The 17,210-nt window shown below is 44.0% G+C and overlaps 1 protein-coding gene across 13 annotated transcripts in view; it reads right to left on the reverse strand.

Annotated features, from left to right (window-relative positions):
* TMEM94 (transmembrane protein 94) overlaps positions 1-17,210 on the reverse strand; it is a 69,573-nt gene that overhangs the window by 36,081 nt on the left and 16,282 nt on the right. For 8 of the 13 annotated variants that reach the window (XM_083598067.1, XM_083598066.1, XM_083598065.1 and 5 more), the window contains 3 exons: positions 4,976-5,095; positions 2,985-3,112; positions 906-1,042 (listed from right to left, as the gene is read on the reverse strand). In XM_083598067.1, coding sequence (XP_083454193.1) covers positions 906-1,042; positions 2,985-3,112; positions 4,976-5,095 — 385 coding nt within the window. Of the gene's footprint in view, positions 1-905; positions 1,043-2,984; positions 3,113-4,975; positions 5,096-16,131; positions 16,378-17,210 lie in introns of those variants that run through there. The other 5 variants (XM_083598058.1, XM_083598063.1, XM_083598070.1 and 2 more) reach the window with 4 other exon arrangements.

Raw genomic sequence — 17,210 nt, forward strand, 5'->3', positions numbered from 1 at the left:
CCTTGCAGCTGCTATTTACATTCTCCTAAATCATGAAAGTGCACAGTTAATGTCACTTCTGGTTCGATCCTCACACAGACCGTGTGGCTTCCAGCAGCTGTCCTCAAGTATTCCCCCTGTAGGGCAGGCAGCAGGAGCCTCCACATCTTTGGAAAATCAGTGTATGTATTTGCCTATGGGAGAGTGGACAGGGTGGAGTGGGGAGCGGTGGGGGCAGCAAGGAAAGGAGGCTGCTGCAAATGACAATGGGGAAAACAGTTCCCCCATTCCCCTGATAGTGCGAGGATGTACAGGTGAAAGTGGTAGTTACAGGTAGGTAGCCGTGTTGGTCTGCCGTAGTCAAAACAAAATAAAAAAATTCCTTCCAGTACCACCTTAGAGAACTGTACCACCTTAGAGAACAACTGAAACTGTATCTTCAGTGTATCTGTAGAAGTGTGCATGCACACGAAACTCATACCAGTAACAAACTTAGTTGGTCTCTAAGGTGCTACTGGAAGGTGAAAAGTGGTGTTAAGCTTTTGTGTTGGGAATCTGGAAGAGGAGAGAATACACTTGGCTGCTGGAAAAACGGGGTGCTAAATGAGAGAGGGGAAGAAAGGGCAAACCTAGCCTAGTACATTTGTCCTGTGAATAAGTCATAAGGGTAGACTATGAAGGTATGGTAGGGGGAGAACTGACAGCTGTGGTTGTGATGGAAGACAAGGACAGTTCTGGGGTGTTAAAGGGACAAGATTCCATACGACCATGATATGAAAGCAACATTTGCCCCTAATTAAGAATTTGCTTTTTAAGGCATTACATAAAAACTAATGGACAGTAGGCACTAAAATTACGGCGAGGATGTGGTTACACAGGATAGCAAACAGGAGTGAGGGGCAGTGTGGGGAGAGAGGCGGCCTCACCATTTATCCTGCCAATGATGTCCCGGAGTCTCTTCTCGACTTCTTGGCGCTTTAGCCTCTCTTGCCGTCCAATCAAGAGGACGTCGAGCAGCACCAAGAGGAACAGGGCCAAGGCGTTCACAATTTCAGAACCTTCACTGTTCAAAGCAAAACATCAGAGGTTGTAGGCAGCTGAATAAAGTAAGGAAATATACGCCCCCATGTGGCTGTCCTGGCAGGAGTCGCAAGAAGGAAAGTCTCTAGCCCAAGAGCAGCTGGCATGGTGGGGCAGAGGCACTTACAGAACATGAGCTCCTGGCAGGCGAGTCTATGCTGCTTACTGGAAGTGGGAGGGACAAGCAAGGATGCAGTGGGGTGCAAATGCACCAAGCAAGGCGGCCCAGTGTTTCTGCTGGTCCAGTTGCACCATGCTGCTCTCCCTGCTGCCTTGCTTCTCCCAGTAAGAAACAGCAACTCACCTGCTGGGAGGTCAGGCAAGCACCTCCTGCACCCCACCCCACCAGCTACTGACAAGAGCACGGAACCTTTTGCACCTTCTAGGCTGGTCTGTATTATCCAGCTTAATTCAAATCAGGATCGCTAAACCCATTAAAAATCCTTTGAGGGGTCTGGATTAAACACTGCCATCATATTCGTAAAATTAAAAGCAAAATGTTCATCAGTTGTTGCTTTGGCACCCTGTACACCCACATGGGTGACATGTAAAAATATTCCTTCGTTCATCTAAATATGCAATTCAGTTGCAGTCATCTGACTCGTGACATAATGCCACACAGGAAGACTGCCAAGGCTGGACAGGGCTCCTTTAATAAATTCAAATAATAATAATAATAATAATAGTAATAATAGTTATTGTTTATACCCTGCCCATCTGGCTGGGCTTCCAGCAGGTTAAAAACGTCCCCAATCCTTCTGCTTGTTAGAAATCTCCTTGGGCCAGCAGCTATATTAAAACACAAAACAAAAAAACCACCCAATAACCTTTTCAAAGCCAGTCATTGGCAGCCCAAGCACTCTATGCTGAACTGGATGTCCATCCCGGACTTGGAAGGACCAAGCGGAGGAGGGCTGCACTGAGGAGGAATGGTAGGAGCCTCCCCCTCCCCCTGTTCCTGATCAGGATCCTGAATCTTCCCAGGAGCAGTGGGACAGTATAGATTTGGAACAGTGGTTTGCAGAGGGACATAGTTCAAAAGGCAGAAGCTGGGAAGTACTGGATGGGGAACAGCTAGGAGGAGAAGAACAGGGAAAGAGAGAGTTAACAGATGCACTGTTGCTTGAAAGCGTCCATGCGCTCAGCCCAAGGTCAAGGAGAACAGATAAGGCGGCAGCACAGAAAGCACAGTGGTTGAGAGATCAGGGTACAAGACGCGGTAGTGACATGGGTGACTATAGAGGAAGTGGGTGTAACCCTTAATTGGGAGCACCTTCATTCCTAGGAATGGATTCTTTGTTCTCTCGCTGTGATCATTAAAGTTTCTAACTGGTAAGAGACTCTTTGTTCTACTTATGTACTGCCAAAGGAGGGAAGGAAGCCGATTCCCTGAAGCCTGACAACACTTGAACAAGTGCCCTGCAGGAATCCTTCCAACAAAAAAACCATATGAGTGCGTCTCATAAACCAGTGAAGAGGGAAATAATGTGAGGTCAGAGAGAAATTAGGTAGGTGCCCTGACAAGTCTGCTGGTTTAAGCCAAAAGACCACTTTGTCTCCATTACAAATCCACCAATGTGCTTAGATCTTCAACAGAAGCCCTGTTCCGTGTTCCATCATTGGTGGGTCTGTAGGATGAGATCTTATTGGTGATCTGCACATTTTATGGAACTCTTTGGTTTGGAGCATACATTTGGCTCCTTCCCTGTCTATCTTTAGACACTAGGCAAACACACTTCCACAACCTAGGTGGAAACTGGTTATTGGTTTCAATCATCTGGTGTGATCTGGTTTGGAGTTTTGTTTGCGACTGTTTGTTGCTGTTTTTTACTGTTTTATGGAACTGTTAATGATTGAATGTTAGCAGCTTTCAGGGTCATTTATGGACAGAATATTGCAGTAAAACGATCAATGAGATAGCATACCTTCCTTGTGGTTGGCTCCCATAACAGCATAATAGTATCAGCACTGTCAGCAGCATCAGGGATGCCCCTGGCCAATGGAAACAGGAACAGCGGTTGCCATGGTGAAGGAAACTGGCTCGCCACACCTCCTACCAAAAAGAAAAGGAAGTGCAAAGGAGGAGAGAGACTACATCAACAAAATGGAACCTGTTATGCTTAATGTATGTAGAGTTTGGTGTCAGCGTGCTTGTGTTGTTCACTTGTGTTCCTTTGGTGGTGAGAGAGGTTGGGGTTGGCCTAGGGTGTGATTGTTTGTTTGTGATTGGCTGTGGTGATCTTTGTTTTCGTGTGTGAGTGAGGTGGGTGGGTGTTTTGGATCAGGTTAGCCATATTGATTTGTATGCTGTTGGTGGATTATTGTCGTTGTCCTGTTGGGCTGTGTATGTGATAAAGGGGAGCCATACCGGGGTGAAGGTGTCTTCTTCTGTTTGTCCCCGTGTCAGTTTCAGTTTATTAGTTAATTTTTCTAGTAGGGCTGTTTCCCATACTATTTGGTACCATCTCCCCTCCCTCCACCCCCTTTCCTTTTTTTTTTTCTTTTTTCTTTTCTTCTCTCCCTAATGCCTCATCAAATGAAACAGATTTGTAAAATTGTTACATGGAAGAAAAAAAAAAATACGAGGCATTATACTTACACTGTAAAACAAGAAAACCCTTAATAAAATATTAAAAAACAAACAAACACAAAATGGAACCTAGGCTTTGCTTAAAGCGGCTGACGAGAGAGTAGTAGAGAGAGGCAGCGACAGACGTTACCACCACTGGAAATGAACACGGTCTACCAAGGTGATCTCTGATTAATTCACTTGCTGCACTGCCTTACCCCATATGTGCCAACTTGAATGTATCTGCAGACCTGGCACTGTTACAGGTGCCACATAATGTGTGTTTCTGCAGTTTTAAGAAATTGATCTTTTAGTGTGGCAGCACCTATACTTTGGAACTCCCTGCTTATTGACATCTGGCAGGCAGGCACCTTTGCTACAGACTTTTCAGCATCTGCTTAGAACATTTTTCTTTAGGCAAGCCAATCCAGACATGCAGGTGTTGTCGCGTTTTAACCTTTTAAATTTTAATAACCTTTCAAATGTTTTTATTACTTGCTTTTAACTGCTTTTCATTTATAATTTCAACATTTCCTGTAAACTGCTGTATATAAATTCGGTTAAATAAAATAAGTAAATAGACAATTCTCTATCATTTAGGTATACAGTGGTACCTTGGGTTGAGAACTTAATTCATTCCAGAGGTCCGTTCTTAACCTGAAACTGTTCTTAACCTGAGGTACCACTTTAGCTAATGGGGCCTCCCGCTGCTGCTGTGCCGCCGCCGCACGATTTCTGTTCTCATCCTGAAGCAAAGTTCTTAACCCGAGGTACTATTTCTGGGTTAGCGGAGTCTGTAACCTGAAGCATCTGTAACCTGAAGCGTCTGTAACCCGAGGTACCACTGTAGATGATATGAAGCGCCATGTCAGCACCACTGAACACTTGAACACGCTCTTTTGCAGAGGAGCAAAGAATTCACAGTTCCACTAATGGTTCTGTGAAGTGGTCACAGTAGGGAAGGCCACTGGGGCGGGGTCCCTAGAACCACCACCACTAGCTCTGAATACTCAGATTAAGGCACCAGGCTGGGTGAGGAAGGAGGCAGGCCTCTTTGTGCTGGGGTACACAGCAACCTGGAAGTGCCCAACCTTCTTCTAGTCCTCTGCCCTTGGTGTTGCTGCCATAGTCCCACAACATCAGGAGAACTGGCACCACCATCACGGCTCCAGCTCCAGCTGCCCATTTTGGAAGCAGCTAAGTGCCACCTTTCAGAAGAGCCACCTTTCAGGAATGGGAAAAGTCTTGCTTTCTCCAAGGATCTGTCTGCAAAATTTACCTTACAAAGAAATACGTAACGTTTTCTTGAAAACAACTCACCGACATGCAGCAAAATGCCGTGCTTACCTTCCAGGAAATCACCTTCTTCCTTTCCTTCTGATGCCCCTCCAGAAGTGCCGACAGCTGGTCTCTCAGGATAGTCAAAGCCTTCGTTGTGGTCAGACCCAAATTTGAAGTCATTTCATCCTGGACAACAAAAGTTTTGCACACCAAATGTAGTGTTTCTCTATCACTTTGCCTAGCAGTTTCTCTGCTCTGCAGTCATAGGCTGCTTAAGACGCCAGCAGAAAAATTGGTGCAAAACAACGTCTAGCAAATCCATTATACCTTAGCATACCTGCCCTCCCTTTGTCAAACATTACAGAAAACTTTCCACAACAGGGCAGCTGAGTCCTCCTAGGGTAAACTGATCAGTATTCTCTGGAGATCAATCTCACAAACAGCTACAGACTACCTGCATGCAAAATGTACCCAGTTCCTAGATAGCCTGTTATGGCTCAAGCATAGGTACCATACAAATAAATTTCCACCATTCTGGAAGAATGCATCCTGGACTAATTGTATATTAACCAGGGTGGATTTGATTTAAATCAAATTGATTTAAATCACGATTCAGTAAGACTTGATTTAAATCATTTTTTTACAGAAAGACTCATTCTTGCTGGTATCATCTTAATATTGATAACCAGAGGAAGGTTTCATTTTTGAAATAATAAATTTTCAGAGTAGTTTTTATAGTTATATCAAAAATGACTGATTTGGTTATACTCTTAGAAATACATAGATAATTATGAAATTGTTGTGAGGTTTAACAAGTTAACTGTTTAAATTTGGACAACTTTTCTGCTGTAGTTTATTGGAAGGAGAAAAATAATCACTTCCTTAATAACAATTTAAACAATTTATTTAACTAAAACAATAACATTATAGCATAGGTATCCATGTTTGTTAACTGATGTGGTTAAACAATAAAAAAAAAAACTTAGACTGAGTTTCAGCACACATGAAAAACTTAAAACAAATTCTTATTTCCTGATGAATAGCCTTTGGACTATAATGTAACTTAAATAGAAAACTATCTTTAGAAAGATTTTTCCTCCAAAGCATTTTATTTTAAAAATCCAATTTAAATCAAAAACATCCAATTTAAATTTTTAAAAAATCCAATTTAAATTTAAAAATCTGTTTTTAAAATATATATATATTTTAAAAATCATTGATTTTTATCCACCCTGATACCAACACTGTGCCCCAGGGAAACATACACATACTAGGTTTGGTATGCCCACCCAGGAAAGAATGGTTGCAACCTGAGTTTGCCTGCATGCCCCTTTGGTGCTGTTGGTATTGCATCTTGCTCCCTCCAGCAGTGCAAGCAAATGAGACTCATGCACAGCAATAAAAGTTCTGCCCCTGTTCCCCACCACTGTTTTTTTCCAACCCAACAGGCTGTGTCTGTTCCTCAAGCCCACAGAGAACCACTGCTCTCATGCAACCCTGTGGGAGAATCCACTAGGAAGTTCTTCTGCACAAGCCAATCAAAAGGTCCACAAATGACAACATTTTGGAGGTCCCAAGTCGCAAGGTGGTTAGATTGGTCTCAACCAGGGCCAGGGCCTTTTCAGTACTGGCCCCAACCTGGTGGAACGCTCTGTCACAAGAGACTAGGGCCCTGCGGGACTTGACATCTTTCTGCAGGGCCTGCAAGACAGAGCTGTTCCGCCTGGCCTTTGGTTTGGACTCAGTCTGACCCTTATGTTTCCCTCCCCGTATGGTTTTGATCTATGGGCTACTTTTAAAATGAGGCTGCATTTTAAATTGCATTTTAACCTGTATTTTAAATTGGTTCCCCCCCCCCTTATGTTGTACTGTCATTTTACTGGTGTTAGCCACCCTGAGCCCGGCTCTGGCTGGGGAGGGCGGGGTATAAATAAAATTTATTTTTATTATTATCATTATTATTATTATTATTATTATTATAACAGAAAATGCATGAAAGCACACAAGTGCTCTTACGCAACTCATGACCGCTTCAGCCCAGGTTGCACTGGGGAACAGCCCAGCAGATCATGCCCCGTGTTTGTCAGTGAGAAGGAGGTGCCATTTGGCTGTTCGGTCTCGAAAATAACAGACGAAGCCCTATTGTAAGGATGTAAGTAAAGAGCCGAAAAACTGACAGCCGGCATTTTAAATAAGGGTGAGCCCTGGATTACTGGCAGCTGCAACTACTTCTAGGAAGGTGTTGATGATGCCTCTTCCCAGGAACATGTTTCTCCAAGCTGTGGTGCTGAAGGCTCCCTTGCCAGGGATGGGTGAAGCTCAGCTGTCAAAAGAGGAAAGGCTTCTACACAGTCAGCACAGTCCCACAACACTTCTTAGAAGACCAGCTTTAACCAGACAGACAGACAAACTTTCTGAGGCTGCCGTCAAGCTACGGCTCTCCTGTGAAACTGCAAATCCCTCTGCAGCAAAATGAACATCTAAAATAAGCTAACTCGCATGAAGCACAAGCCATGATACTGCATCCCTGTCAGAACTAAGAATAAAACCTGACGTAATTCTCCTTCTGCTCGGCTGGTTTTAGGGATTAGAAGAAAACGGCTCCCCGGTTTCTGTTGGACGTGGACCAGATTACATCAATGTGTGGCAAAACGTATGCTTCCCACCACCACCACAATCACTACCACTTCAAAAAAAAAAAGGAAGATATAAACAGCATTCCTGGCAGCACACGTTAATGCGAGCCTTGCAGGTTCTGTGATGGCAGGAGACATCTTTGCAGAGTTAACAGAATTCTTAGTGGGAAGAAACAGAACCAAGAGACTGAATCTCTTTCCTTTGGAGGTTTTTCAAAAGTATTTGCTAGCCATGTGTTAGGAACAGACTTCCTGACTTCGGAAAGAGACTACTTGATCCAGGAGTCCCAACCATGCTGAATGATTCTAACTTTGGCAAAAATATATTGCACAAGTATTCAGCAGTTGCTCCATCAGCACTAGGATCCTTGAGTGGTTGCCACTGGGCCAAATAACAAGACCAAGGACGGAGAGCCTATAGCCCTCCAGTGCCAGCTCTAATCAGTCCCAAGCAGCAGGATTTAAATCAATGATTCCCAAAATCCACCCCACCCCACAAAGACCACTTAATGATTTTATCCCCTGCCGGTTGTAGAAGAGTTTGGATTTGATATCCCGCTTTATCACTACATGCTCTACTAGATGCTGTATGGTTTTCAGCTGTTTGTGTTGCTTCTTTTATTTCTTATATTTGCACTTTATTAAAATAAATAAAGTCCTTTGAATTCCACAGAATTCAGAATGCCAGTGTTCTTCACAGACCTGCCGTGGACCAGCTGAATGAAACTCACAGTTTCCACGGACCACAACCTGGGAACCTCAAAGCAAGACTTCAAGGAAGCTTGAATGCCAGTGTGAACCACACTTCCTTCTGTTCTCCTAGCATCAAATCCTTCCATCAACATACCGACTCTACAAGTCCTGCCCACTTTTTGCCTTGCACTGCTCACTTAATCATTTCAGTAAATTGCCAAATTTATTGTGGTGCAGAATATGAAGACATCTCTAGGTAGAACTGGGAATGTCCTGGAAACTCTAGAACAGCTATCTGCCAGTGTAGACACTACTGAGTTAAGTTAGCCAAAAATCTAATTTACCAAAAGGTAGTTTCCTATGTTACCGGAGGATCTTTTTCTTATTTATATCTTTTTAAAAATACATAATTTAGATCTTCACATAGAGGTGTGTTAGGAATTCATCACATATTATGATAATAAAGAATTATGTCTACACACTGGGATACACCTCAAAAGCTTAAGAGCCATTCAGGTTTGAAGTCCATGGAACCACTGCAGGAATAGTCTGGATTATGTGCTTGAGCTAGAAGTCCAGCTTTCACACATTATGTGGAACACTGCATGTATACAGAGGAGCACCTACTAACTCCCATAGCAGCATGAGGAGCTGAAGCAATTTTCTTTATTCCAAGTACCACAAGTCTCTCAAATTTTCAGTTTGGAGACTACAAAAAAACTCAGTTCTGACATGCTTTTCGGTTAGACTATAGAGGCTCTCAGCTTCTTAAAGCACCACGCAACAGCAAACGAACAGCAGCAGGGTTCTCCATTTAATACGTGTCCTCTCTAAACCCTTTGGTAAGTGAAGAATGCTAGTTTCTTTCCTGTCAGGGAGAAGATGAGCAGAAGCTCGCTATTCTCTATTAGCTTCCAAGGTCTCGAAATTATTTTACTTAAACAAGATAATGACACGAGAGCTCACGACTGCACCTTGAGAAATCTGAACAAGAATCTTGAGGGCTGCTTTCCCATTGTATTCCTGCATCAATTTCATTTTCTGACACTTTGGACACTGCCAATGTGCACAAGTTGATCCTGCATTTTCTTCTTCCTTGTCCTACTCACATCTATTAAGGCACAAGTGGAGAAAAATAATATACTGAGCAGCCTGAATTTTTACAGATCGTGTGTATAAAAAAAAACCTTCACACAAAGTTGTATTCATTCAATCTCATTCATTCATTCACAAAAATCATGCTCAAAGCAGCTTGCAAAACAAAGAAACAAAAACCAGGTATGCACTAGAACCAACCAGTTAGTCCCTAAGGTGCCATGGCAGTTCCTATCGTTTTTGCAGGCATCGCTTATCACTCTACCCTTTAGCAGTTTGGGGCTTTGCAGCTAATTCCCCAGAGTCTGGATATAGTAGAAACCCTTCTGGCACAGAAAAACGCAAGGTGGCAGGGATTATAACTGAAAAGCAAAGTGGCGACACAGCTCAGGATTGGTTCCAAAATGAATTCAATAAGTTAGGAAGGAGAATGCTGAGTAGGACAATGCAATTGTGTTCTCAGCACTGGCGCCTGCTACATAGTCTGTATTTATTTTCCAACACGATAAGCAGTTGCTCATCCCCCAGCACTAACATTCGTCTGTTTCGCTGAGCAGATATTTCAAGTTTAAATAAACCTAAACCTCTATTCGTAAAGAGATGAATGGCTGCAGTAGAAGCACCAAGTGCTCTGCATTGATTACATAGCAAGCAAGATTGATCTAGCCTATGGTGCTGTGTCTCAACTGCCAACTGTGTGTGTGTGTGTGTGTGTGTGTGTGTGTGTGCGCGCGCACACACACACACACACACACACACACATGCATGTATATAGATACTTCCTAGTGGTACGGACAAGACACCCTCACCCTGACTGTCACTCTGCAATCCCAATTTGCCAGAAAACAAGCAATGGTGGCTGTTAGCAAAGTAGTCGTCTCTCAAGGGAAATCAAAACTCTAGGATAATGCCATAAGTTGTGAGGTTATGCTCAATGGCACAGCTAAGAAAGACAGAATGAGTAAATTATAAACGGACAATGGAAAGGTAAGTGGAAATCAAACCAGCTGAGGGATCTGAAATCATCTTCTGTTGGTTCCCCTTTCATAGTTGTGCACGTTGCAGGTTTGATCCCCATATGAGACAACTGCATATTCCAGCATTGCAGGGGATTGGACTAGGGTCCCTTCCAACTCTACAGTTCTATGATTCTATGACTCCAGTGTTCTAAAACTCCACACACACACACACACACACACGTGCAGTAGATGGGCAGCCGGAAAATTGACTAGGAAAGGGTCATCTAGTCCAACCCCCTACAATGTAGGAATCTCAACTGGATCATACATGACAGTGTAGACATCACCTATATGTGAGAATCTCTCCACAGTCGGTTCTGCATTAAGATAACATCTTCTAAAGGCAAATCTTTTTTCACAGTACCTCTAACCAATATCTTCTGCTTACTCAGGACTTCTCTGGCCTATAGCATAACCATTGTGCATTACAGCCCAGATGTTGCTTAAGTGTTTTTATGCTGTTTGTGGAGATGACATTCACCACCTAGATAAATTTCTTTGCTGAGTGCCTTAAAATAATCTGCTATGATGTCTTGTTGATACTGATACTCACCATGGTTAAAAGATTGTTAGGGAGATTTGCATGCAAGAGGAGAAACACCAAAGAAAGGAAGAGGGGCCATGCAATCCTATGGCTAATAGTGATCCTTAGCCAGAGTTAATGAATCAAGAATATTGCATTGCAACTGGGACTGTTTTCTTTGGACCACCCAAGAACCTCAAGGAAGTCATGGCCCTTTTCGGCAGGGGGCATTCTGCAGCTTCTCCCTACCAACACAGGGTTCATTTTCAGACTACACAAAACCCAATGCAAGTTGTTGTTTAGTCGTTTAGTCGTGTCCGACTCTTCGTGACCCCATGGACCAGAGCACGCCAGGCACTCCTGTCTTCCATTGCCTCCTGCAGTTTGGTCAAACTCATGCTGGTAGCTTCAAGAACACTATCCAACCATCACGTCCTCTGTCGTCCCCTTCTCCTTGTGCCCTCCCTCTTTCCCAACATCAGGGTCTTTTTTCCAGGGCGTCTTCTCTTCTCTTGAGGTGGCCAAAGTATTGGAGTCTCAGCTTCACGATCTGTCCTTCCAGTGAGCACTCAGGGCTGATTTCCTTAAGAATGGATAGGTTTGATCTTCTTGCAGTCCATGGGACTCTCAAGAGTCTCCTCCAGCACCATAATTCAAAAGCATCAATTCTTCGGCGATCAGCCTTCTTTATGGTCCAGCTCTCACTTCCATACATCACTACTGGGAAAACCATCGCTTTAACTATACGGACCTTTGTTGGCAAGGTGATGTCTCTGCTTTTTAAGATGCTGTCTAGGTTTGTCATTGCTTTTCTCCCAAGAAGCAGGCGTCTTTTAGTTTCGTGGCTGCTGTCACCATCTGCAGTGATCATGGAGCAGGGCACCCAATGCAAGATCCATATGCAAAATGAGACTCTGCTGTTTGTCCTGCCATTACTGCTTTGAGCTGGATTCAACTAAGCAGTCCTGCCAACAGGAACCTGCTCAAAGACCTCCACCAATGCAACAGGGCTTTCCCACCCTCTCCTTCTCCAGTGTTCCTTCCCCCAAATTGGCTCAAGGGGGTCAGGAGAGCCCTGGAACAGCGCATGGGGCAGGGAGAGACAGATTATTCCTGCAGAAATGCTTGTGCTGATGGGGCAATCTCCTTAGCACTATGCTGAATTTTTCCCAGAATTATTACTTTTATAATAATAATTTTATTATTTATACCTCACCCATCTGGCTGGGATTCCCCAGCCACTCTGGGCGGCTTCCAGCAGAATATAGAAACATAACAGATCATCAAACGTTAAAAACTTCCCGGCGCAAGAACCTTTTCAACAGGTTGCATGCCACCTATCACAGTCGTGACGCAGACAATCTTTTGATCATCGCTCCAACATGGGAGAAAGAACTATTCACCGAGTGTTGTTATTTTGTGCTCAATAAATATATTACACAGGTGGCCCCTTCGAGACACGATACATGGGGAGGAGTTACTTTGACAACTCTCCCTTCTCTCTCTCCCCTTGGTGCCAGTTATGTAACCATCATCAAGGGACAAGCACAGAACAAGCGGATCTCTTCTCTATTGTGAGAGCAAGCAGGTGTCATTTTCACCACCACACAGTGTCTCTTAGGAACATCACTTCATATTAGAAATTAAATGAGAAGAAAGGGTTTTATCTTGGTCAGGGCTGGAAGTCGAGGGAACGCTTCCAACACCAAGATGACATAATCACTTCTTTTTGAAAAGCAAGAACTAGCGTTCACATTTTAGCCACTTTTATTGTCTTATTAAAGTGATTCAAATACCATGCCTTGCTACTATGTCTGAAATTATGCCGTCTGTACCAAGGTGTTTTGAAAACTCAATTTAAAAAAAGATAACTTACAAAACAACAACAACAACACACATTCGGCACCAGCCCAGGTTTGGAAGGCACTGTTGTTTTGAAAAAGATCGACATTCCTAAGCACCATATCACATTTGGGGTTCTTGGGATTTTTATCCCAAACTTTGGTTTTGGTTGGGGATGGGAATATCCAAGTGCAAAGCTATTGCTAGCATGGCCAGGCTTGCAGTTGGTGCCTCATTGGTAGGAAGGTACAGTGTTCAAAAGAAGGTATGCAAAGACAGACTAAAAGGCAAGCAAGGTAAAGAACCAGGCTGATGGGCACACATGTTTAATGACACTAATGGAGCTACTTACCTAAAGGGTAAAGGGGTAAAGGGACCCCTGACCATTAGGTCCAGTCGCGGATGACTCTGGGGTTGCGGCGCTCATCTCCCTTTACTGGCCGAGGGAGCTTCTGGATCATGTGGCCAGCATGACTAAGCCGCTTCTGGCGAAGCAGAGCAGTGCACGGAAACGCCGTTTACCTTCCTGCCAGAGTGGTACCTATTTATCTACTTTCACTTTGAAGTGCTTTCGAACTGCTAGGTTGGCAGGAGCAGGGACCAAGCAACAGGAGCTCACCCTGTCGCGGGGATTTGAACTGCCAGCCTTCTGATTGGCAAGTCCTCGGCTCAGTGGTTTAACTCACAGCGCCACCCGCGTCCCACTTACCTACCTACAAGCAATTCAAAGTGCAGCTGTCCTCTGAAATGCACACCTTGCCAAGTTGTGCAATGCAGTTCTCCAACCAAAAAATGCATGCAAAGACACATCTATTTGGGGAAAGTGTGTATAAATATGTACATGTTCATGAAAAGTATAAAAAATGCATTATTTTAGGGGGAAATTACATGCAAGAAACACTCACTAATATGCTGGCAAATTTTCACGAGCCTCTTATTTATTAAAAAATCATAAACTGATGTGGAAAGTGGCAAAATGAACTTAAGACTGGGGGGAAATGAGAAACTGATATAGACAGATAAGTCCCTCCTCCTTCTATTGTCCTGATCCTGTTACTGCTGTTTCCTGAACACTTTCTTGTGTTATAGAACAAGCAAGTCAGGAGAAAATTAGCACAAAATGTGATTTCCTACTGCAGAGAGTTATAAGCCAAGTTAGATTGCAATCAAGCCTTCAGTCTCTCTATCTCAGAATAATGGTAGGAAAACAATTCCCCACCACCATCATTACTTGGAAGGAATAAACATGATTCCCAGCTATCTGTTGGGTTGGAGCCAAAGGCATTTTGGTCCCTTCCAATTTGTAGCATCTCCACGTGTGAACTTCCTGCGGAAATGGAAAGTGTGGGTAACCATGGAGGAGGGGGCAGGGAAGGAACATCATCAGCAAGAATATGTACAGTTGTGTCATGGGAACTCAACTCCCCTGCCTGCTCATGCATGCCCAAACCTGTTGCATGGACTACTAAGGATCTTATGAATTTCGAACGGGGGAAAAACTTTGCCAAACAAAAAAGCCACAAATTATACCAGAAGAGCTACACTGCTCACTGAGCCTCCTTATGTCCTCATTATGGCCTACACACTTTTGCATCTAGCATAGAGCATATAGAATGAACAGAGTTCTCAAACAATTCACATTCCACATCATAGCAAGTGAGCAAGTATTATTCAGATCAGATGAATTAGGCCACGGGTATCTAACCATAAAGGTACCATAAAGGGCACAATTAAAGATGGGGTTAAGCACACCTGGTTAAGAATAACTGAGTCCATGGACCAGGTTAATGGTATATATACTGTATACAATCTTTATACGGGCAGATTTCTCCATGTTCTTGCTTGCTTCTCCAATGCTACACTGTGCTTGCCTCCCCAGCCTAGTAGACTAAAAGCAAAAGCACTTGGAGACATAGTGGGCTTGTAGCATACACTAGGGCAGGCATGGCCAAACTTGGCCCGCCAGATGTTTTGGGACTACAACTCCCATCATCCCTAGCTAACAGGACCAGTGGTCAAGGACGATGCGAATTGTAGTCCCAAAACATTTGGAGGGCCAAGTTTGGCCGGGTCACCCTGCCTTATGCTTGCTATGGATTTGGCTTGTGGAATACTTAACCAAAAAAGGTTGGAACCACTGAACTAAGGAAATCCGTGGCAGACCACATGCCGGCTCGATCCATAACTGCTGGCATAGATCACATCTGCAGCACTGCTCAAATTAATAACAGCATCAGGCTCCATCCAGTTTCAGGAACAAGCTGCCAAAGCAAACTAGGACTTCCTATCTCTCTTTAGCAGAGAAGCTCCATCCACTCAGGTGACTACAGAAGCTCCATTTTACACGATGCTGCAAGTCTTCCTTGCCTCTTAGAAATTACAGAATCTTTACATTTGGAGATTCCAACTTAGCATCGCAAATCTACACAGGGCTTGAGTACATTACCAACATTGGTCATGGCCCTCTATATGAACGAATTTACTTTCTTCTGGACATCAGGGTGTTTTTAGGGTCATACAAAAGCAGAAGGCTGAATGCCAATAACCAGGATAAACTTCTTTGTACTGACAATGCAAACCTCAGCTTTTGCTTGCTCGCTGGCTCCTCCTTCATTTTAGGGTACTGGGTGAAGAGGCAGCTCCTTCAGGCAACTGCATGCTGTACAGCTTTCCTACTTTGTCCCCGCGGCCGTTCTTGTACCTGCAGATCACCCTGGGGCTGGATTTCTATGTAGCTAACACATGTGCCATGGGGATTGGTGTTTGTGCTGTTTTAAAGGCATGTTACATAATGTGATATTAAGGCATATATTACTATACATATTTCCCTAACACTGAAGAATAATATGCGCAGTCGGTAATTACACACACACACTTCCAACCACAGCTGACTGTAATCCTAGATTTATTAATCTGCAAGGATGGATCATTGCCACATTTGCTTCCCTTGAACATACTTGGCAATCCTCCAGATCCAGGAAATTTGCCACGCACGATCCCTGCTAGTTTATGCCACAGCATTAACCCCCCCCACACCCCACCCCTCAAGTATACCAGTAGGAAGTGGCACTTAGTGGCGCAATGCTCAGGCATGTGTAAGAAACAGACAAATCTGAACCCCCGAACAGACACAAGGATTCACTAAAGCTCAAGGCATCTATACACTGTGCTCAGAGCCCAAATTCTCCCAGTGATAGAACAAGCCTAGCAGAAAGGAAGAGGTCCTCCTTTCTATAATATATATATTGTCATTTAATGCAGCTCATCTGCCTTAAGCTCACACACATAGGCAACCTCAGAAGCCTTCTGTACATTAGCAGCTCAGGAAAACATGCAGGAAAGGAAGGGAAAAGCCATCTTGAATTCAAACGTTTGAAAAGAGAAAGAAATAAAAAGCGCAAAAGGTAAACTTACTTTGCCACTTTTGGCTTGCTGGGACATCCACAAATCTGTCTGTTTAAAAAGCATCTGGGCTAAGATTGCAGCGCAGCACTTGGAACCTTGAACAGCAACTTCCAATGCTGCTATCCAGAGAGAAGCAGAGAGCAATAGAGAGAGTGCGCACAGCGCAACGCTGCAGAAAGAGAGAGAGAGAGAGGGAGAGAGAGAGGGAGAGGAACAGCAGAGTGAAGCACCAAGCCACTGATTAATTCAGCCTGTTGCCAGTCACACTGCTGCATGCTGGATATGGGGTAAGAAGGGGAGGGATGAGAAAGGAGAGATGAGGATGTCCTTTAGGATCACATCCCCCTGGGTCCGGGAGGCTGCATTCAAAAGCCAGATAGCCCATGAAATACACCTGTACGGAAGGCAGAGATGGTATATGCTGAAGCACAAGATGATACTAACAGAGAACAGGTCCAGGAAAAGATAGGATACTGCAAGGAAAAGCCAGCTCTGGCCACAACAGTGGAGGTGGACTAAATAGGAGGAAAATGACCTTAGGGTTTGAGAACTCCCATGAACGGTCCCGTATTTTAAAAAATGTCAAACAGTGCACTTATGAACACAAAACCCTCAGGTGTCAAGCTGTGCATTCTGAGAGCTAATTATTTCAATAAAAATCCACGGGGAAAACAACCAGGCCTTCTATTTGCTGAGCTGCACTGATATGCCTTGCTCCCTCCTGAGCGACCTCTTGCTCCCAGCAGGACTTCCCAGCAGCAATCAGGATGGAGATCAGCAGAAAGTCCCCCCTCCAAGTATCAAATATTCATAGCCTCTCAGGAGGAGACTCCTGCAGAAGGTGCAGTGCAGGTTATTAATAGCAATCTATTGTGTCTGGGGCTTGCCACTTACCCAGAGCTGGGCAGCAGCAGCAATGGAGGAGGGACAGGCAGAGGACACTGGGCCAACGGAGACAAAGAGTTAAAGGCAGATGCCCCAAAAACCCAAAGGGAGGGGAGGAGCAAAACAAAGGTAAATAAATAATAAGAAGAATAAGAATCACAGTAATGACAGGAGCCAAGCCCATTCCGTACCACAATCAACCT

Source organism: Podarcis filfolensis (assembly GCF_964270895.1).
Source record: "Podarcis filfolensis genome assembly, chromosome: 2".
NCBI lineage: Eukaryota > Metazoa > Chordata > Lepidosauria > Squamata > Lacertidae > Podarcis > Podarcis filfolensis.